Source organism: Nicotiana sylvestris, chromosome 3, assembly GCF_000393655.2.
Source record: "Nicotiana sylvestris chromosome 3, ASM39365v2, whole genome shotgun sequence".
NCBI classification, from domain to species: Eukaryota; Viridiplantae; Streptophyta; class Magnoliopsida; order Solanales; family Solanaceae; genus Nicotiana; species Nicotiana sylvestris.
Window position 1 is genome coordinate 24,745,563 of NC_091059.1, and position 22,330 is coordinate 24,767,892.

The 22,330-nt window shown below is 37.5% G+C and overlaps 1 protein-coding gene and 2 long non-coding RNA genes across 4 annotated transcripts; 2 read left to right on the forward strand and 1 right to left on the reverse strand.

Moving 5' to 3' along the window:
* Positions 1-4,838: 4,838 nt before the first annotated feature.
* On the reverse strand, positions 4,839-6,311 carry LOC138887153 (uncharacterized). Its single transcript, XM_070168869.1, has one exon. It carries the CDS (start codon positions 6,309-6,311, stop codon positions 4,839-4,841), a length of 1,473 nt encoding a protein of 490 aa, XP_070024970.1.
* A 3,088-nt stretch (positions 6,312-9,399) lies between these two features.
* On the forward strand, positions 9,400-13,890 carry LOC104215071 (uncharacterized). Of its 2 annotated transcripts, XR_011405776.1 has the most exons (5): positions 9,400-9,551; positions 10,246-10,295; positions 11,323-11,413; positions 12,227-12,287; positions 13,360-13,890. It is a non-coding gene; the product is annotated as an uncharacterized lncRNA (long non-coding RNA). The 2 variants fall into 2 exon arrangements; XR_708074.1 differs by lacking the exon at positions 13,360-13,890 and having other exon boundaries at positions 12,227-12,427.
* Positions 13,891-15,243: 1,353 nt separating this feature from the next.
* LOC138886851 (uncharacterized) lies at positions 15,244-17,073 on the forward strand. The gene is made up of 2 exons (XR_011405777.1): positions 15,244-15,400; positions 15,537-17,073. It is a non-coding gene; the product is annotated as an uncharacterized lncRNA (long non-coding RNA).
* Positions 17,074-22,330: the final 5,257 nt, after the last annotated feature.

The following is a 22,330-nucleotide window of genomic DNA, read 5'->3' on the forward strand; positions in this document are numbered from 1 at the left end:
TCAAGAAAGTAAAGAGCAGAAGGGTAAGAAGACTTCCCTAAGACTCAATCAGAGTCGGAGACTGTGCTAGGGTCTACATGGCAAGCTCTCCCCAAAGCACGGAACCAGGCCATGAACCTGTTCTCAAACCGGGCCTGCCTCTAAGACATGGCATCCATCCGTGTGTGTAGGCCATCCACTGAGGTGCGGAGATCCGCGACCTCTTCCTCCATGGAACGCAGCATAGGCCTGGTAGACTGAGATCTGGCAAAGCCTGCCCCAGTATGGGGGTGCCGAGAGGGTCCGGCACTGTCAAGAGATCTCCTGGACGGTGTAAAAGGAACCGGGTCATCAGCCTCATCATCTAGCACAATTGTTGTACGTGCGCCCCTGCCCACTCTGATGCGTGAAGCTCAGAATGGTGCTTCAGGTGCCACTGCTCCATCAGCAGGATCAGTGGGGACCCTCCTCCGTAAGCACAGTGCAGTCACCAAGGAAGGGAAGTAAAATCCCTTTGACAGTAGCGGTCCCCTCAGGACCATTTCGTCACCAATTACCTGTGCTGCATCAAAATCCTTCTTCATCACGAAGCACCAAGTCAATAGGGCTCTGTTGAAGTTCACGTCGGTGGTGTTGCTGGAGGGCATGAACCAGCTGCAGATGACAGTCAACCAACACTTAGCCAAGTGCGTGAAAGAGTTGGAGTTCAGGGTAATGTGGTCCTTGATCCAGGTTGGTCGCCCACCAGCACAAAGTACATCAGTCATAACTTCCCACGTGACCCCTGGTCTGTCGTGGTAGTAGTCAATATCGCCCGTGAACCGGGGTAGCCTCAATACATGGCGGATAGTTTCAATTGAAGCATCTACCCCTGTGCCCCGCACAGTCACCTCCCGCAGCATATGTGCTGGGCAGTTCGCGTAGAACTCCCTAACCATCATCCGGTTCGCTGGGCCGGGATCATCAAAGAGGAATTCCATTTATCGACGTCGAATTTCTTCATACATTTCCTCCTGTTCCACGCGGAGGTCTTCCCGGTCAATTTGCAACTCCTGAATGAAGTTCTTACCAGCCTTGGCATTAAAATCATCCTCTGCTCGTTCCGATTCAAACCGGGACTCGTCATATATCGGCTGTTGGGAGGTGTCTGCCCCTATCTTTTGCTTTTTACGGGCCATAATACCTGCAATGAGTCAGGAAAATTCATAACCATTAAATTCATCCTAATTAGTGTCTGTCAGATGGGTACTCAGACTTTGCCACCCGATAGCACCAAAACACCATCCCCATTGAGTTTATCTTGGCAGACTAGCCACACAAGCAAGGTAGGAAAGGTGACAATCTCCACAGAGGCCTCACAACAGAACTACATACAACATTCAGCCTACACCACCCCACACTACTCCTGCACATATTATCAAACAGTGACAACACCCCCAATCACCAAGTATAACATCACAAAAATTCCAATATTTCGACCCACATGGTGCATAATACAACTACACCCCAAAAAAATGATTTCTAGGCTAAAACATCATAAACACCATGAAGGCCCACACACTATGACACCAAACAATTTCACAACAGTACCAAATCACAAAAAAAAACATGAAAGAAAGCAAAAATTGACAAAAGTTATACTAACCTTACCTAGGGTTAAACTAACTACAATCATGCTAAAGTATACTAAGTTAGAAGATGAAATAGAGATAGAGAAAGAGCAACTTACTTGTTTGGTTGAGGGAAAGTGGATGAAGAAGGTGGATAGTAGGGGGGATGGTAATGGAGTGATGTGAAGAGGAGAAGAGAAGAGAGAAGATAGAGAGAAGTGGGAGAGAAATTAGAGAGAGAAGGGATTGTGGGGGTGTTTTTCTAAAGCTGGGCGAATTGGGGGGGGGGGGGTTAGTAGTAGGTGGGGGTATTTTGGGTAAAAGGTGAAAAGAGAAAAATTTAAAATGAAAAACTTACCTGGACCCCGTCTGCGTCTGCCGCAGTTCTACCGCGGTCGCGGTAGGACCGTGGTAGACCAAGTTCAGAGGGTCTCTCTGACCGCGGTTGTATCGCGATCGCGGTGTAACCGTGACGGCCTGGGTTCAGAGAAGGGTCAGTACCGCGGTTTGACCGCGGTCGCGGTGGAACCGCGGTCTGACCGCGTCTCTGATTTTTTTTTTTTTTTTAAATTTTAGGGAGAGTTACACTTACAACAATTTCATGGGTTGCCTCCCATGCAGCGCCTGATTTAACGTCGTATCACGACCCAGATGAGTGCAGTTAAAGCTTGCTCGACCTTCGCGGTTCAGTCAAATGCAGTTGAGACCCTTCCTTGGGCTCGCTCATACCCACATACAACTTTAATCTCTGACCACTGACTCTAAATATATGAGAGTCATCCTCAGTGGCGACGTCAACCGCTCCTGACTGGAAAACTTCAACTACCCGAAATAGTCCAGACCATAGTGACTTCAGCTTGCCCGGGAACAACCTCAGTCTTGAGTTGTATAGTAGTACCATGTCCCCAGGTTTGAAATTTTGCTCAACAATGTTCTGATCGTGTAGCCTCTTCATTCTCTCTTTATATAGCCTTGTGCTCTCAAAAGCAAGATACCTGAACTCCTCGAGCTCATGCAATTCTGTGACTCTTGACGTGCCTGCAACTTCCATGTCTAAGTTTAGTTGTTTGAGTACCCACCACGCTTTATGCTCGAGTTCTACAAGTAAGTGACAGGCCTTCCCAAACACTAACTTGTATGGTGACATACCAATTGGTGTCTTGAAAGCTGTTCTGTAGGCCCAGAGTGCATCATCTAGCTTCCTTGCCCAATCAGTTCTTGTGGCATTCACAGTTTTTGTTAACACACTCTTGATTTCCCTGTTGGATACCTCAACCTGCCCACTAGTTTGCGGGTGGTATGGGGTAGCCACCTTGTGGCACACATCGTATTTTATAAGCAACTTCTTGAAGGCTCTATTGCAGAAGTGAGTGCCTCCGTCGCTGATAATCGCACGTGGTGTCCCAAAGTGGGTGAATATGTTCTTCTTTAGAAACCCCACCACCACTTTCGCATCATTGGTGGGCAACGCTACAGCTTCCGCCCACTTGGACACATAGTCTACAACAACAAGGATGTACTTATTGCCATAGGAGCTGACGAAGGGACCCATGAAATCAATCCCCCAGACGTCGAACACTTCTATCTCCTGAATTGGGTTCATGGGCATCTCATGGCGCCGAGAAATGTTCCTGGTGCATTGACATTCATTACAACCCTTCACCCATGAGTGAGCATCTTTAAACACAGTCGGCCAAAAAAATCCGGCTTCTAGCACCTTTGCTGCTGTCCTGATCCCTCCAAAGTGTCCACCATAAGCCGATGCATGACAAGCCTGCAAAATAGACGATTGTTCTATCTCGGAGATGCATCTCCGGATCATGTTATCCAGGCATATTCTAAAGAGATAGGGCTCGTCCCAATAGTACAAGCGGCTTTCGCGAAAAAATCGCTTCCTCTGGACCGATGAAAGGTCGTGAGGAACTATACCACTGGCTAGGTAATTGGCCAAGTCCACATACCATGGCGCTTCCTGATGAGTTATGGCGAGCAGTTTCTCGTTTGGAAAAGTTTCCAGAATTTCCTCAACTTCAATTGCATTTTCAGCTCCCTCAAGTCGTGATAAATGATCAGCGACTTGATTCTCAGTGCCCTTGTGGTCACGTATTTCAAGATCGAACTCTTGCAGCAGCAACACCCAACGAATCAGGCGTGGCTTAGAGTCTTTCTTTTCTATTAAGTATCTGAAAGCGGCATGGTCAGTGTAGACGATTACCTTTGATTCTATCAGGTAGGATCGGAACTTGTCGAATGCGAACACCACAGCTAGCATATCCTTTTCAGTCACCGTATAGTTCAACTGGGCTCTACTCAGCGTTTTACTGGCATAGTAGATAGGGTGCATCAATTTGTCCTTCCGCTCGCCCAGCACTACCCCCACTGTGTAGTCACTAGCGTCACATATTAGTTCGAATGGTTGCTCCCAGTTGGGGGCAACAATGATGGGTGTTGTGACCAGCCTCTGCGTCAACTCCTCAAACGCTATCCTGCAATCATCAGAAAATACAAATGGGTGATCTTTCTCTAATAACTTACAGAGAGGTTTGGTGATTTTGGAGAAGTCTTTTATGAACCGCCGGTAGAAACCGGCATGTCCAAGAAAACTTCTGATTGCTTTGACCGAAGTTGGTGGAGGCAGCTTTGCTATTACATCAACCTTTGCTCGATCTACTTCTATTCCCTTGTTTGACACCCGGTGCCCCAAGAATATGCCTTCTTATACCATGAAATGGCACTTCTCCCAGTTCAGCACCAGATTAGTCTCGATGCACCGTTTCAGCACACGCGTCAGATTCACTAGGCACTCATCAAATGAACTTCCCACCACTGAGAAGTCATCCATGAACACCTCCATTACATCTTCAACCATGTCAGTGAATATGGCCATCATGCACCATTGGAATGTGGCGGGTGCATTGCATAGGCCAAAGGGCATCCTCCTAAAGGCATAAATGCCATAAGGGCATGTGAAAGAGGTCTTCTCTCGGTCCTCAGGTGCAATGGAAATTACCCTGAGTACCCATCCAGAAAACAAAAGTGTGACCTCCCTGCCAATCTATCCAGCATCTCATCGATGAAGGAAAGTGGGAAGTGGTCTTTCCTGGTGGCTAGATTCAACTTTCGATAATCCATGCAAATTCTCCAGCCTGTGACGGTTCTCGTTGAGATTAGTTCATTGTTGTCATTCTTCACAACCGTCATGCCCCCCTTCTTAGGCACACATTGAACTGGACTAACCCAGATGTTGTCCTAGATTGGGAAAATAATTCCCGCATCTAACCACTTTATCACTTCCTTCATATTTGGGTTCAGCCTCCTCTGATGTTCCCTGGAAGGTTTGTGCCCCTCTTCCAGCAGAATCTTATGCATGCAGCAAGCGGGGCTGATCCCCTTGATGTCTGCCATGGTCCACCAAATAGTAGTTTTGCACTCCTTCAATACCTGTAGAAGCTGTTGGACCTGCACATCTAACAAACCAAATGAGATAATAACAGGTAGAGTGGAGTCAGGTCCCAGAAATTCATACCTGAGGTGGCCTGGCAATGGCTTTAGTTCCAGCTTCGGTGGTTCTTCAATGGATGGCTTAGCTGGAGGAGTCTCCCTCTTTTCTAAGTGTAGGGGCTCAAACCCTAGATTTCTTTCCCAGAACCCTCTACCTTCCAATGCCAACACCCATTCTGCCAAGTGCTCACCGTTCACTTCCTCCAAATTCGTCAAACATGCAGCGAGGGGATCCTCAATCGTCAACACTTCATCATCAGACTGTATGATTACATCCACGGCATCAATAAGAGAGCAATTTGTGAACTCACTTGGGCGCCTCATAGATTTCTGCACATTGAATATAATCTCTTCGTCATTGAGCCTCATCTTAAGCTCCCCGGTCTCACAATCAATAAGAGCTCTCCCCTTGGCCAATAAAGATCTTCCTAAGATGATAGGAATTTCTTCATCCACCTTGCAATCCAATATTACAAAATCTGCAGGGAACACGAATTTCCCTACCTGAATAAGTACATCATCTAGGATCCCAAACGGACGCTTCACAGTCTTGTCAGCCAGCTGTAGCAACATAGAGGTGGGTGCAGCTCTCCCTATGCCCAACTTCTTGTAAATGACCAGGGGCATAAGATTAATGTTGGCCCCTAAATCGCAAAGTGCTTTCGCAAAAGCGAAGTTTCCAATAGTGCATGGAATAGTAAAACTCCCTGGATCAGAGAGCTTTTCAGCAACAGGTCTAGTTACAACTGCACTGCACGTCTGAGTAAGTGTCACTGTGGCCAAGTCTTGGAAGTCAAATTTTCGGGACATTAAATCTTTCATCATTTTTGCGTATCCAGGCATCTCCTTTAAAGCTTCAATCAATGGAATATTAACCTGAATTTGCATGAGCATCTCAAAGAACTTTTTGTACTGCTCCTCCTTTTGATACTTAGCTAACCTCTGTGGAAATGGAGCAGGAGGTCTTTTCTTCCCAATCTCTTGGGACTTTTCTTTCTCAGCTACTATCTCTACTACCGGCTCTTCAACTGCTTCAGCAACTTTCTCGGTCTCGTGCTGAGTATTCTTTTCTTCCTGAGCAGTCTGGATTGTCACATCTGTCAGCCTTGTGGATTCATCCAGCTCAATGGGTACCTGAATGAGTATCTCAGCCTGTATATTGTCACGAGCTCTCTCTTGCTCTTCGTCGAGATCCCTGCCGTTACGGAGACTCACCGCCATCAGCTGTTTCGGGACCTGATCTTTAGGATTGATTTGGGTATCTGCAGGTAGCGTCCCTTAAGGACGATTGTTCAGAGACATTGAAATTTGGCCCACTTGAACTTCAATATTTTTGATAGCTGCGTCATGTGCATCTACTCTCTCGTTTATCTTCGCAATGGACCCAATAATCTGCTGCATCATTGCTTCCAGTCTAGCAAACCCATCATCCTGTCTTCCACCATGCTGCTGCTGAGGAGGGTGGTACCCCTGCTGTTGATTGTTGTACCCCTGTGGTCTAGGATACGGTGCCATATTGTTGGGAGGTCTCATACCTCCCATGTTTCCGGCGTTATATTGTGGCTGAGGTGATCTGTACTGCTGCTGAGTTTGCTGACCCCAGTTCTGATTTCCCTGTCTCTGACCCCCATAGTTAGCAACATAATTCATATCTTCAGGGTGCTGATGATGATGATCAAGCTCTGTATTCCAAGGATTACCAATTGGCTGACTAATGCAAGATGTGCACAGGCCCCCATTGGTGGTATCTACTATGTGTACCTGCTGCTTCTGCCCTAATTCCTCCACCTTTTTGGTGAGGATGCTCATTTGTGTCAGGAGAGTCGCCATATTTTCAGCCATAGTGTTTGAAGGATCAAGAAGCACTGAGTGCACCACTGGAGTGATGGGTGCATTCCTGGATGTCCATCCCGAATTCTGTGCCATTTTATCTAGTAAACTTTGACCTTCACTCCATGTCTTGCTCAGGAATGCCCCACCAGCTGAGGCATCCACAATATTCTTCAACCCATCTGACAGTCCCATATAAAATCGTTGTCCCAACATCTGTTCTGGAATACCATGATGTGGACACATAACCAACATTCCTTTGAACCTGCCCCATGTTTCATGTAGTGTCTCCATCGGTTTCTACTTGAAGCTCACGATCTCATCAATTTGTTGGGCAGTTTTGTTGGGTGGATGAAACTTGTTATGAAACTGCTTGACTAACTCATCCCACGTTGCTATAGAATTTATGGGGAGTGAGTTTAGCCAAACTTGTGCAGCTCCTGTCACCGAGAATGGGAACAATAATAGCCTGATTGCCTCTGGAGTGACATTGGGCTGCCTCTGGGTCTTGCAAATTGACAAGAAGTTCTTCAGGTGTTGCTGAGGATCTTCAAGTTGTGTCCCAGAGAAGAGTCCCTTGTTTTGCAGTAAGTGCAACATGTTGTTTGTGATCTGGAACGATTCAGCTTGTATCGCGGGCACAACAATGTCAGTGGCCAGATTGTCAGCTGTGGGTTGTGCCCAGTCATACAGTGCACCCTCGGGCACCAGAGGTGCCGCTTCTTTGACATTCAAGTTGACTTGCTCATGTCTGCCGTTTCCGTTGGGGTCGATTGTGTCTCCCATGTCAGCTTCGAATTTGTCTATGTGTTGAGGTGGTTGAAGTCTTCTGTTGACACGGTTCAATGCCCTGAATATTTTCTCAGGGTCTGAGAGTCCTTCAAGTAGTTCTCCAGTCCTGGTAGAGTTTCTAGGCATACACCTGTGCAACCAAGTCAACAACCGTCAAAAGTTTCAATAAAAAATTGGGTGTAGAGAAACTGCTTACACTAAGAATTTTTGTATTTCTATCAATGGTAATTGATAATTCCGTTAACTCCCCGGCAACGGCGCCAAAATTTGATCACGCCCAACTATGCCTTATAAAAAGGACTCTGCGGACGTTGCAAATATAACCCGAGTATTACGCCCAGGGTCGAATCCACAGAGAGTTAACCTATCAATCACAATCTTTAGACCCGCTAAACTCTTAAGAACCAATTTCCCAAACTTTTGAATCACAGTTGAAGGTTTCTTTACTCACTAAGATTGCAAGTAAATAACAAGTTGTAAACTAAAATGCTAAGGTTGTAAACAATGATGAGAAAAAGCTAAGGTAAAGATTTCCCCTATTGATGGAATCCCTTCTGTTTATGCTTCATACAAATTTCCCAACACACCTCTATCAATCATGAACACTTTTCTTACCGTAAATCTCTCCCGAGTAATCATAGTAATATACTATTTCACTCTCCCGAGATACATTAGTTAGCTTTAATTAACACAGTTCACTTAAGATTGCACCCAAGGCTTCGTTATCCCTAATCCCGCCTTTAAACCCGTAGTTATAGATTCCTCTTATACTGTAGGAGTGGTGTTATTCAACAATAACCTACATATGCACTCTCTCCCGAGTTATGCACACTAAATAGGCACAACTAATTGAGGATCCTGTCAATTAACTACAACAAGAGCATAGTTGAATAAATAAAGATTGAAACTAGCAATTTGTATTCACATAAACAAGAAGTTCATCCCCCAATAGGTTCCATCAAAACCTTAGACAAAAGATTTAGCTACTCATAACTATGGGTAAACAAACTAAGATAAGATCCATTATAAACGAGCAAACAAAATCAAAGAAAAGAAGAAAGATGTTTTGGGTGATCTCTCACAATTGTTTTTCTTCCAAGATACTCTAAAAATCAATACATGCCTCTCCTGGGCGAAGTCTAGTGTTTAAAATCGGGGTTTTGGGCTAAAAATCCCGTGTTTTGCACTTTAGTCCCTGAAATTTCCGCCTCCTGCCGCGGTTCTGTCGCGATCGCGGTGGAACCGCGGCCAAACAGCTCCTCTGAATCTCCTTCTGTCCGCGAGCATCCGTCACCGCGGTTCTGCCGCGGTCGCGGTGGAACCGCGGCAGAGTCATTTTTCTGATTCTTCAGCCTGTTGGTTCACTTGGGACATTTCACGGTTGGCCTCTCTTTCTTCATTATTTTTGACTCCAAAAGTGCTCCCTAGCCTTCCTTAGTCATTTATAACATGCAAATCATGAAAAGCACTAATAAGAGCATTTTGTTATCACTTTTATTATTAAAACTATGCAAGAAAGTGGTTATTTAGGGCCTGATTATAGTTAAATTCACCTATTATCAGTTACATTATTAAATTATATTATTGGCAACAATATTATTTTTATTTCAGCCATAAAGTGCCTTTGTGGCCAAAAATGATTTGCCAATTAAAATTCTCAAATTTTATGTTAAAGGCGGGAGGACTTCCCCCTCTTTCTTTTTGTTTTTGGGCAAACCCTTCCCCTCTTTTGTCCCAAACCCTTCCCCAATTCCCCCAAACGCTTCAGCTAGAGCTCCAAAGAATGAGATCTGGATGATCCTTCGGCCTTCCCTCAACCCAAAATTAGGGCTTGAAATGGTAAGCTTCTTCCCCTCTTTTTCAAGGTTAGGTTTTTATTTGATTTCATGTAAATTTATAGAAAATTTGTCAGATTTGCTAAACTTTGGGTACAAATGGATCCTTATATTTCCGTAACTCGAATGCTTTATCACTGGCGGAATAACTTCATGACTTACTGTCAAATCCGAAAATTTTTCGGTTAAAATAGAAAATACAATTACCAGAATATATTATTTTCTATCTATGTATCAGTTTAAAAGGCACTGAAATAATTGTAGGTTGCGACTCCATTGATGTGGAAGATTTTGAGAAATTTATCTGCACTTCCCATATGCATTATCTCATTGTTTAGTTTTCTAACTTATTAGGTTTATCTTGGTTGAGCTTTCCCAACTACATACCTCTTGACATGTTTCGTCATAAACCTTTTCAAGCACTTCCATGATTAAATTTCTGAAGTTGGGATGCTTTTTGATTTGGAATTAGTCTATTAGACTATATTATGTTTGCTTTTCATTGTATTTATTTATCTAGGGACAGATATGCATCTAATGTATAGGTGTTGTATGTTTTACCAAATTTCAACTTAATAGAACTTTGTTGTTATAGCACTATAATGAAAAGCCTTTCATTCCTTGTTTATGTGATTTACTTTGCATTGTTGAAGCCTTATTTTACTTATTTGTTAAACTTTTTCTTTTTCATTGAACAGATTAGCAATTTGTTAAATCTTATGTGCAGGGGCGAGGGGCTAATATTGAGGTTAGACTCTTAACGTCACTTTAATTGAATAACCTTATATCTTCAAAAATTTTGTGCATTTGTCCTATAAGCTCGTTGCAGATAAATATCCTTTTTAGTAATCTTGTATTACTAGGGATATGGTTAAGACAGTAATAATTTTATATAACACGAAAACTCTGGCCTAGGCATCTTTTGCTTCTCTTTTGGATTAACAACTTAATATCAGCTATGCCATATACAATTTTATTCTTTTTTAGGGGAGTGGGGTTGGCAAAGTTGGGTGAAGAATAGTTAGTTGTCCACTTAATTTTTTCTTTTATAAGTAATATTCGGTTTGTTTTCATTTTGAACTCTTAAATGATATTCATTATCCTTTTATCTTAAGAATGGTGCCTACACATGATAGTATTATGTTTTTTAAGTTTCAGAGTAACCTGTGTATATATGGTGGCTCTTTCCATATGCATCACTAGTACATGTATTCTTATATCGATATTAATTTTTGTCATTAACAAATGGAGATTTGGAAACAAGAGGGGTTGCTCTGATAATAAGAAACCTCCACTTCCAACCAAGAGTTTGTGAGTTCGAGTCTCCCCAAGAGCAAGGTGTGAAGTTCTTGGAGGGAAGGATGTCGGGGGTCTATTTGGAAATAGTCTCTCTACCCCATGGTAGAGGTAAGGTCTGCGTACACACTACCCTCCCCAGACTCCACTAAATGGGATTATACTGGGTTGTTGTTGTTGTTGTAACAAACGGAGATTGTATATTTACTTTAGTAAGAGATGAGAACATGTAAAATGATTACAAAATCTTTTTACCTTTGAATTTGTTAATGGTGAACTCTTCATACTCCACAGAAGGATATGCAAAGGTATCAACATTCTGTATTAGTGCTACACTTGAACTTTATTTTTTCCTTACTCTAACTTGCATCTTTTTCAGCAAATCTATTGTTGCATCCTTGTGAGACTATTAGATTGTCAACTCATTTCCTTTGTATTTTATATTTCCGTACTATTAACATTGTCCTACTTTCCCTTAGTTCCTTAAATTGCTGAACAAAGCAGCATCTAGAATTCAATTGGACGCAACATTATGCTAATAAGGAGCTATTTTCTCTAACTTCAATCAAGGTATGTTCCCACTTCATAATGCTTACTCTGTTTCATAACAAATGCAACATGTATTCAGATAGAGAATATTTTTTCTTGAATTTAGTTCCTCTAGGGAATTCAAGCATTGCTCCAGGGTATTTTTCAATTCTTCTGTGTAAAAGATAATACAAGCTATACGCCATGGTTAAAAAATTTATGGTTTGATTAGTTTCTGAAAATTTCATATCTGGTATTTCATGTCACAAATTCTGATACTATTGAAAATGTAACGAGTTATTTTGAAAAATATGATAAGTTTAAAACGGAGTAAATTTTATATGGTTACAATATAATGATGTTTGCTTGTTACCCAATTGAGAATTTGTGTCTATGTATTATGTTATTGGTAAAGGGGATATTTTTGGATTATAGATATTTCAATCCTCTTTCTGTTGTTGTTTAAGCATTATCGCCATTGTGAAATTTTGGCATATCTCAATTTCAACTAAATGGAGGTTCTTTTATGTAAGAGCGACATCTTATCTTTAAAATAATTAGATATTCTTGTTGTCAGTAAGCTTATATTAGAAACACCAATATATAAGCATTAAGTAAACTCTTTAAGTAGCCTTGTTAGCTTATCTCAGACTAATGCTAATCTTTGATGGTTACAGAAAATTATGTTAGTCAAATCTTAAGATCTTATTGAGTTTCTTACCAACTTCTGGTTTTCATTGTATGTGCTACCTTTTTCTTCTGCATTCGATTGTCTTGATAAATTATACTTGGATTACTATTAGAATTTTCTAATTTCTTTCTCTCTTTTGATCCTTTGCTATTTTTTTAATATAGGAAGGATAAAGTTCTCCAACAACAGAAACAAAGTCAACCACAAACTTGAAGGAGTTTGAAGGTAAAGGAATAGTTTGGAAACATTTTATATTAGTTTTTGGGCCATTTATATATACAAAGAAAATGTATTATAATGTATATTAGAATACTTTATGTTGTTTGATTTTTTAGCAATGAAAAGTTCATATATATTTCTATTTCTCATAATTGCCTTATTTACTATGAATTATTTTTTATTTTATGATAATTGCAATTGACGTGAATCATGATAATTTATAGGGACAATTTTATTTTGTCAGTACAAGCGATGTTTTTAGTGATGAAATGATTATCTTAGCTACAAAATTTTAAGCCAATTTTATTAAAGCAAATTTGTCACTAATTTTTATATTTAGGGACGAAATATCTTTTTGTGTATGATAGGTAATTTTTAGTGACAAAATTACATTTGTTCAACTATGAAATACATATAACTTTAGAGACAATTAATGTTGTCACTAATTAAACTAAATAGTTAGTGACGAGGTAGTTTCGTCGCTATTAATTGCCTCTTTAGTGATGAAAATGTACTATCAACTACAAGAATTTTATACTTTTTTGACAAATAAGTTCGTCACAAATACTATATGTTTGGGGACGAAAATCAATTTCGTAGTTAAAACAACTTTATTTAGTGATGAATCACTAAGTTGTTTTTGTATACCTTAGTGACGCATATTTAAGGACGAATGATTGACAATTTTTTTCGTCAAGAAAAGTTTTTTGTGACGAAATATTAATTTTAGGTGACAAAATAATTTGTCACTGATAATCGAATTTGTTGTAGTGCTTCTCCAAGTCAATCTTTAAGGTCATGTGGGTTATTTTGCCTCTTATTTTTTCAAAGTGTGTGATGTATTCCTGGACAATGATATCATTGTCAAGGCTCTCATGTTGGACAGAAAGCTTACCTGGCCGGGACCAATGATGTGGGCTAGGTATGGTTTGATTCTGTTGACTAGGATTTTAGTTACAGTTTTATAGGCAGTGTTGCATAGCCCTATGGGCCTAAAGTTTTTTTAGCATGGAGGCTTGGGGGCATTTTAGAATAAAGCACATGAGGGTCTCATTCATACTGGGGTACTTTATTTCAGATGAGAAGCATTCTTTGCAGAATTGGATGACATACTTTCCCACAATGTCCTAGTACTACTGGTAAAAGAATGGATGTAGTCCATCAGATCCCGGGGCTTTGAAGGGCTTGAATGAGAAAATGGCTCTTTTGATTTCACTATCTCTGCGGGAGAGAGCCATATTAGCTTTTTTGCACAGTGGATAGTGATGGATACAGGGGGCAGAAGTGGTATTGGAGATCGGGGATTGAGTATGTGAAGAAGTATAGAGATCCTTGAAAAAAAGCTGACAATGGAGACTTTGATTTCATGAGGTTTATGCAGCCAGTTCCCAGCCTCATCTTTGAGGGAGGAGATTCTATTTCTCCTTCTTCTATTTAGAGTAGAGGTATGGAAGAATCTAATGTTGGCATCCCCATCAAAGAGCCAGCTTATCCTAGCTTTCAATTTCCAGAAATCCTCTTTCATTCTTAAGGATTGAGTCTAATTCCTCGATTAGAAAGTTTTCGGAGGAACTGACTAAATTAGTAGTTAGGAGATTTCTGGATGTCAGCAGTCCTGGCCAACAATCTCTTCTTTTTGTGGAATATGTTACCAAAAGTATGCTTATTCCAATTGATGACATTATTTTTGAAAATCTTAGGAATTAAAGGATTAAGGTGGAATAAGTTGGGAAGGAGTCTGTGATTAATGCAGGGAAAGTTGGGTGACTGCACCCATATGGACTCGAATCTAAAGGGATTGACATTAACAACATGGGTGCAACAAATATTAGATTTCATTATTCTAAGAAGTGACGGTGTTTGCTTTAGTCCAAGACTTCTTATATGTATTTAAAATGGTACCAAAAAAACCCAGAGTAATTACAATAATATGACATCATAGAAAGTGATCGGAAATAAAAAATACTTTTTTTTATTGAGTGTTGCCCTTGTCAAGGAGGAAAATAGTGTTCGGTCCTATTTTGATTTGCTTTCACTGAACTATATTATACATCTAATTTTTATCTAATTAAGAAAATGGTTTAGGCAAGTCAAAAGTTTTATATAAGAACCAATGATCAAAACTCTTTTCTCATTTTGATTAACTCTTGAAATCGGAAGAAACAAAAGAAAAAAACAACTAATTTCAAATTTTTCACATAGTTATTAACTTACAAATTTTAGTTTTAAAGACCGTCTTTTTCTTTAGAGCCGAGACTCCTTATCCCTACTACCAAATGATACAAAAATATAAAATTATCTTAATTGTTCCAGAAAAGTTAAAGGTTACAACGATACACAAAAAATTCTGATTTATGCCCTCTTAATGCACTATAATATAAGGTGTAACCTTATCTCGTCTAAGAATACTTACTAAGATTATTTTAATCCAATTTTTCGTAACAGAGACTTTGTGGCTTATTAAAATGTGTTGAATGAAATAATGAAGGAAAATTCTACCTTTTTATCATATAAAAATTTGAAATTTTTATAACATCGAAACATTAAAAAAAAATAAAGATTTCAAATTTTAGTTCATTTTAATATTAACATTTACTTTTATATTATTGCTTCGAATTTATTAACCTCTAGATATACTTGATTTTTGTATAATCCGTATAAGGGAAACTTTTTTTTTCCCCAAACATGTAAAGAAAGAAGAAAAAATTTCAAGAAATTCTAATGATCTTTTTAAGTGTGTGTGTTCTACTATATAGAAGCGCCCTAAAGCAAGCAGGAGACCGTCGACATCCCTGCTTGCCTACCAAGGGCTATTTGGTCATTCAGTCCAGCTGTGTATTGAATTCTCTGTTATGACCTTATGGATGACGTGCGGCTTAAATTTGGGAGGGTTACATAGTCATTTTCACCTATACAACCTGCCAGCAACAATTTATATTTATGTAATTTTCTCTCTCTTCGGTATTCTCAACTTATTCTCCCGTTCCTCCATGGAATTTGCACTACTTTTGCATTTATAGCTTAAATTAATCAACTTCTGTTGTGGAAGCTCTACCAACTTTTTCACAGGATAAATTAGGTTTTGGGCTATTTCGTCGCTCCAACTTTGTTGCATCAAGGTAATCGCTTCGACGCTTCGAATCAATTTAATTGACTGTCTATGCCACGAAACTTCATCTCCGCTCTAGATTTGGTAGGCGTTTGCATTTTAGAGAAAAATTATGTCTGACTTTGCCCTATTTTGAATTTATATAGTTGCCGAACCTCTGGCTGAATGAGTTTTTGCTGCTTCGTTGGAACTGAAGAAAGGGGGAAATTTTACAATGGTGTCTGAATTGAATTTTAGAATTTTCGTGGGAATTTATTGTGAAAAATGGATTTTTACAGGAATTTTATTGTGACGGTTGGTATATAAAAATTATTTTTATTATTCTTTGTGGCGGGTAGGGGCTTAGTTACGTTCTTACGACTCTGTGTTCTGAAGATTTTCTGGTATTTGCATCAAAACAGTGTGCTTCTATTTTTGATTTTTCGCATAATCTTTTCAACGTTAGTGGTAATGCATTGCATTCGACAAACCTCAAAATCAAAGTTTTAAATAATGAAGCTCTTGCAATCATTTTCAAGACTGAATGGGAAAATTGGCTTATTGTGATGAACACTTTTGTTGGTTATTGCACATTCACACACGTTAACATAATAACAAATCCAATAGGACCAGGGGAAGAGTTTGTTTTCATTAAAAGAATTACATCTTGTTGTTACTGGTATTCTACAGGTGCCTTAATTATCTTCTGATCTTCTTATTGAACTATCTTTTCTAAATGGTTTACATCATTATATGGATTAAGTTTTTCCTGTCTTCCCTTGGATGGACTGCTCTGTCAGTAAAGTAACAGACATTTAGCTATATACATGGCCAATTAGTCATTAGTGAAGCCGGAGTCAATAAAGGTACTACTGGGAGAAATTGAAACCTTTGCTTCACATGAAAGGGAAAATTTACTAAAAGATGAGACTTCTAAGAGGAAGAACAACTTGCTTTGTTCCCTGCCAATTCGTGACAAATTTAGCATTATGCTACTAAGGGATTAAGTTAATCCACTTGAACTTACTTGGGAATCTTGAAATGAATTAATTCTATAAAGAGATAGCTTCAAGAAATACTTCTTGCCCTGTGTCCTAATTTCAGGAAGCTTTCAATGTAACACATTGGCTTTGCTTATAACCGGACAAATAGTAGGCTTATCTTGCTTGACTACAATGGTCCTAAGATGCATGAGGATGAGGTTATTTGCTTGTTGATGTTGATGTGATTAGAAAACTTGGTGCTTACTGATACTTCTTTTTGTCAAGTCGATTCTTGCTTAGCCCTATACCTCCAGAAATTTTTAAGTAAAATACTATTCATGGCATGTTGGAAATCTAAGTTTTTCTGTTGATAAAATATAGGTGTGACATATTCTTGCTGCTTCCCAGGAAAATCACTTTTGTCCTAATGTTGGCATGTACTGTTTTTGACTTACTAGAGTTTCTTAGTTGTGCTAAGGATAGTAAACAACCTCTTTATTATTTAAAAGTTCTCAAATAAGTTAAACTTGTTATAGTGCTATCTAGAATTTTGTTAGAGAACTCAGAGGTATGAATGTCAAAAGCATGTGGATTTTTTCTTTTACCATATGATGTTAGAGACAGAAAAATTGTAAAGTTCACCAAATTTTTCGTACTTTTTCTGTTATCTTTGACATGTAAAATGAGTCACTAGCTTAGATGAGTACTTTGTGCAGCTTTTTACTTCCTCTTTTATCATTATTACACATAAAAGTTCCATTTTTCCCGCCTATTGGAGCTCCTCCGAAGCCTTTTGATTATCATTTGGTTATTGCTCAAGCCAGTATTGGTGGTTTGGTGTTGCTCTTTGCTTCTTGTGCTAATTGCAAAAGCAATAAATTATAATGGTTAGGCAACCTTTTTATACAGTTTGTTAAGATATACAAATTAATGTTTATGTTCAGCTGAATATTATACAAGGGCTACTTTGGCCTTCTCCAAAAGTTTACTGAAAGCTAGAGCAACTTGACCGGTGGTGCAATATAAGAACTCCTCGGTACATACAAACCAGCAATTAATCTGCCTTCAGTCTGCTTCTGTTCATCTTCTTTCTTTCTCCACTTCATCTACAGATTTCTTTTTATGTTAAGTTTACTGATTTTGCTGCTACTTCCGACATCACCGATTATTGAAAGTCTTTGTGTAGGAAACCTGGTGCATTGATTTGAGCGGAATTTCTTGATCTTCCCCCACTCTGTTTTTTTCATGCGTTGCTTCTGGGTTTAATAAGTCTAAGAATCACCAATTGTTGCTAGATCTCAATTTTTTTCTCCTTTCGCAACTTTTCTTTCAATTTGCCTACTATGTGTTTGTGAAATTGCCTTCTAAAAGTTCATCTTCCCATGTCATATACCAAGCTGAATCAGGATTCTCCCTAATCATATAAAATGTCAAAACTGAACCTCCCATGAGCACACATTTGAATGTATCTGTTGGATAAGATGGTATTAAAGAAGAAGTAACTGAAGTAGAAGAAATTTAAGCTATCTTTGACTAATAGTGCCATTATTCTGTCACAACAAGTTTTCAACTGATCTTGGAGTTTGAGAAAGCTTATGGAAACTTGTCTTTGTGGTTCTAGCTTAAAATAGAACTCCCAAATTCTGAAAGAGAGGCCAATATGTATTACAGTAGTCATTACCTATTTATCATTAATCACTAGCTTTGTTAGAGCCTTGGAGATAAAGCAGCATATGCACTTTCCTTAAGAACGATGAGAATGAAGCTTTACAACTGATATTTTCTATACCAAATAAGGCTATTACAGCTACTCGCACAAGATTTCCTTTGCTTTTATGATTACTAGTTTTAGTGTACGTGCGTTGCACGTGTGCATCATGTTAATCAATATAAAACGTATATAAATTATTAAAAAATAGCAATGGAGTTAAAACTAAACGCAATATATGTTTAAATGATGAAAAAGATATTACTACATTGATATAATATATAGCTGAATTCAACATTTTTCGAGTGAAGTTAGTGTAATGAATTCTATAGTATTTATAGCAATAAATATTTTATTATATTAGATACAAATATGCTATGTTGTTATATCTCATCCAACATCTCTTTGTAAACTTTACGCTCATAATGTCGTTATACAAAAAAAATAGTTCTTCATTCAAAGTTAATCAAAATTATAGCCAAATGAACCTCTTCTTGTGTAAAAAAAGTTGCGTGAATTCTTATTGATTTAAGTCTAAATTTACTTCATGCAATAGTCAATACCATCCTAAACTCACTCCGGATATACTCTGCTAATAACAATTTTGAAATTTCAAGAGTTCACAATGTTGAGGTCAATTTTTCAAAATTATCAGAGGGTGAGGGGGTGGGGGATGACAAATTTATAGTTATTTCAAGAGTTCCAAATATATTAATTTAACTTAGGTTTAAAATATTAACTATAATTGTACATTCACATAGCATGGTGGTAACTTAATTTATTTCTAAATTAACACCATATTAGTTCAGACTTCTAGAAATTTAAAGTTAAAATTAAATCAAAACTGTTAAAAATTTAACAGGAAAAAGCGAATATACATTGCTGATGGATGTTCCATATTTTAGGCAATCAATTATTGGCAATTTAGAGGGAAAAAATACTATTATATACCTTAGAGGCTAAGAATTAAAAAACTTTAATGGTCACGTACTAAACTCCAAAAGGATATTTATAAAAACTCGTCAAATAAGGAAAAATAATAATAAAGTAAATTTTAATTGAATTTGAAGACCTAATATTAGGATCTTCTTAAATAAAATTTTAGTTGATTTTGAAGACCTAAATATTCAAAAAATAATTAAATGACTATTTTGTCTGGTGTAAAATTAATTTTTAAAGGATAAAAAAAGGCGAATGATATTTCGATAGAGACTTTATAGTATAGATATAGATGAATTTAGGCTGGCATAATCTTTTTATTCTTAAATATGATATTGAATAATTATTTTGGGTGCTTAATTGAACATGAATTAATTACTTTATATGATTAAATAAGAATACTTAAAATACATATTTAATTATTCTACATTGAAATAATTTTATTTAGAAGTTACTGTATTAAATAATTTTAATTTAATGTATGTGATTTTATGTCTCCATTTTTTAATTTTTAATTAGTAATTAATTGAAGTCGCCATCGTTCTCATCTTGATTTTATACGTATTGCACAAATGATGTATTGTCTATTAGTACAATTTACATAAGGTAAAATATTTATTAATTTTAAATTCCTAAATATTAGTACTTCCTATCTATTTTAATAGGGAAAGATTTAATATCAAAATTTTTAGTTGATTTCAAAATCCTAAACATTAGGAAACTAACCAAAGTTACAAATTTGTCCATTGTAAAAGTTATTTTTTAAGGGTAAAAGATGAACGACATTTACTATTTTCTGGCCGTGCAATATAACAGAAATAAATTTTATATATATTTTATCTAAGAGAAATAATTTGGTACATGGTTTTTTTTCTTTTTCCGATTCACACCCTCGTCCTCTCTTTCTTTTAGCCAAACGTATATTAAAAAAAACTCCTAAGTAAAAGGATTGAATGTAATGGATTACAGTCAAACCTCTCCATGACAGCCTCATTTGTTCCGAAAATTTTTGGCTGCTATAGTGAAGTGTCGTTATAGAGGACATATCTAATAACATAATATAATATTGGCAAAATACATAAGTTGTCACTTGACCTATGGTCCAAATCCCTGTTATACACTTTCTAGGAACGAATATTACTTTACACACCCAACCTTTCCAAAGTGTATCTAATACACACCACTTTTGGCAGCTGGCGCGCGCGTGTTTTACACAAAAAAGAGGCGAGTAAATATAAAACTTTCGGGTCTAAATCATTATCTAAATGCCACATGTCCCCAGCCTTTGTTATTTTTTTCTTTTCTATTTTTAGTTATTTAATCTCCAAATAATTTGGTCTTTTTTCCACACACCCCCCACCCGTTTTCTTCTTCCTCTGGACACCTACTTTGTCATCTCCATTAATTAAACTCTTGAACCACAAAAATAGTTTTAGAGCTAGGTCCAAGTTTCAAATTAATTAGTCATCTCCTTCAAGTTTAAATATTTTTAGATATGCTAATGAAATCAGTGACTGATTTCTCCATTTGTTTTCATAATTTTGTTTTTAGATCTGCTTATTTTTTCTTTGGCTTCAAAAATTTAATTTTTTTTGAATGGGTGTGAAGAAAGGGTTTATAGTGTAGGTTTTGCTCTAAAAATTATGGCAATAGTGATGGCTGCCATGGCCAACACTTAAAACACCATGTGAAAGATCTATGTGAATATTGGCCATGACGATAGTGGTGGTTGCCATGGCCAACACTTGATTCATGTGATTTTTTTTTTCTGGTGGGTATTTCCATGGCTGTGAGATTTTAGAGGAGGCTTGGTGGGTATTTCCATGGAGTTTAGAGGAGGCTTGGTAGGGGAGTTTAAAGAAGATGAGAGATGGAGGAGGGGGGGTGTTTCCCGTTTTTTCTTTTTTTCTTTTAAATATATCAATTGTGGTGTAAATTTAGTATTTTTATTTTTTGTTCCTTGACATGTGTCACGACCTTATTGGTGCGTGATATTATACATATTCTGAAAAACTGGTTAAGAAAAAAATGGTGTGTCTTAGATACATTTTGGAAAGGTTGGGTGTGTAAAAGTAATATTCGTTCCTAGAAAGTGTGTAACAGGGACTTGGGCCATAAGTCAGGTGGCAACTTATGTATTTTGCCTATAATATTCGGTTCCGAGAATAACTCAGCTTTTATAGTGAATGACTATTATATAAGGATGCTGTTAGAGAGAGGTTTGACTATATAACTTTATATATATATATATATATATATATATATATATATATATGAATACTTAGCGAAACTTTTGCCTAAAATATTTACAGAAAATTTAATTGGTTAATGTTTAAAGAAAAGACTCCTATTGCTAAAAGGATTCCAAAGTGCTCATACTTTTCCTAATATAACTTTAGGAATTGAAAGTGTTCCATCAAAGGTTTTTACATGCAGGCGAAGCGTACAAAACATTGTGTTTTTCCAAAGCTATTATTATTTTTTTATATATGTTATATTATATAGCTCAAATAAGGAAGGATTTGGTACACAATCTTTAATTGATATTTTTTTACATATATGTTATATTATATAGCTCAAATAAGGAAGGATTTGGTACACAATCTTTAATTGATTTTGGAGTCCTAAATATTAGGGAATGAATTAAAACTATTCTTAAATATTAAAAAAATAATTAAATTACTATTTTGTCTAGTGTAAAATTAAATTTTTAAGGGTAAAAAAGGCGAACGACATTTCGCTAAGGGCCTTCGTGCTTTTAATATAATATAGATGTATTTGTTGGGGAGCTTGTGGTTGCTAACATCTTATTGATGAATAATTAGTAGTATTATAAAATTTTAACTTGGCCAAACAGCAAGAAGATGAGTAATGCTAACTCCACGTCACTCATAGAAAAGAAATGCATTAGAGAATGAAATAAGAGAGTTAAATTAAACATAAATGAGAAAGAGGAACCGAAACAAAGAGGTCTGTATTGGTTCGCCTTTGGGTTCTGCAAAGACTACAAGCATTTTCCTGAAGTCATCCAATGCTACCTGCCCTCACTTGATCAAGAAAAATATAGAACTTTGTTACTCAACTGATAAGCCTATCAGGTAATTGCCACCAGCTTGGTATTGACAATCACTCAAATACTAAGCAAGCATGGTATTGTTCGAAAGTTTGTTGAATTTTACAGTAAATTTTAATGTTTGTTGTGATGACTATATATGTGAAATGTTGGTATTTGTTGTGACATGGTTGCACAACTTGCACAAGAAATTCTAAGGATTTGGAAGAATCAATTGAATCTACTATATCAGAACATGGTAACTTCTTGTGATAAACA

Coding starts and splice junctions, on each gene's coding strand:
- LOC138887153 (XM_070168869.1), bottom strand. CDS start 6,311: ATGGCGGTGAGTCTCCGTAACGGCAGGGATCTCGACGAAGAGCAAGAG.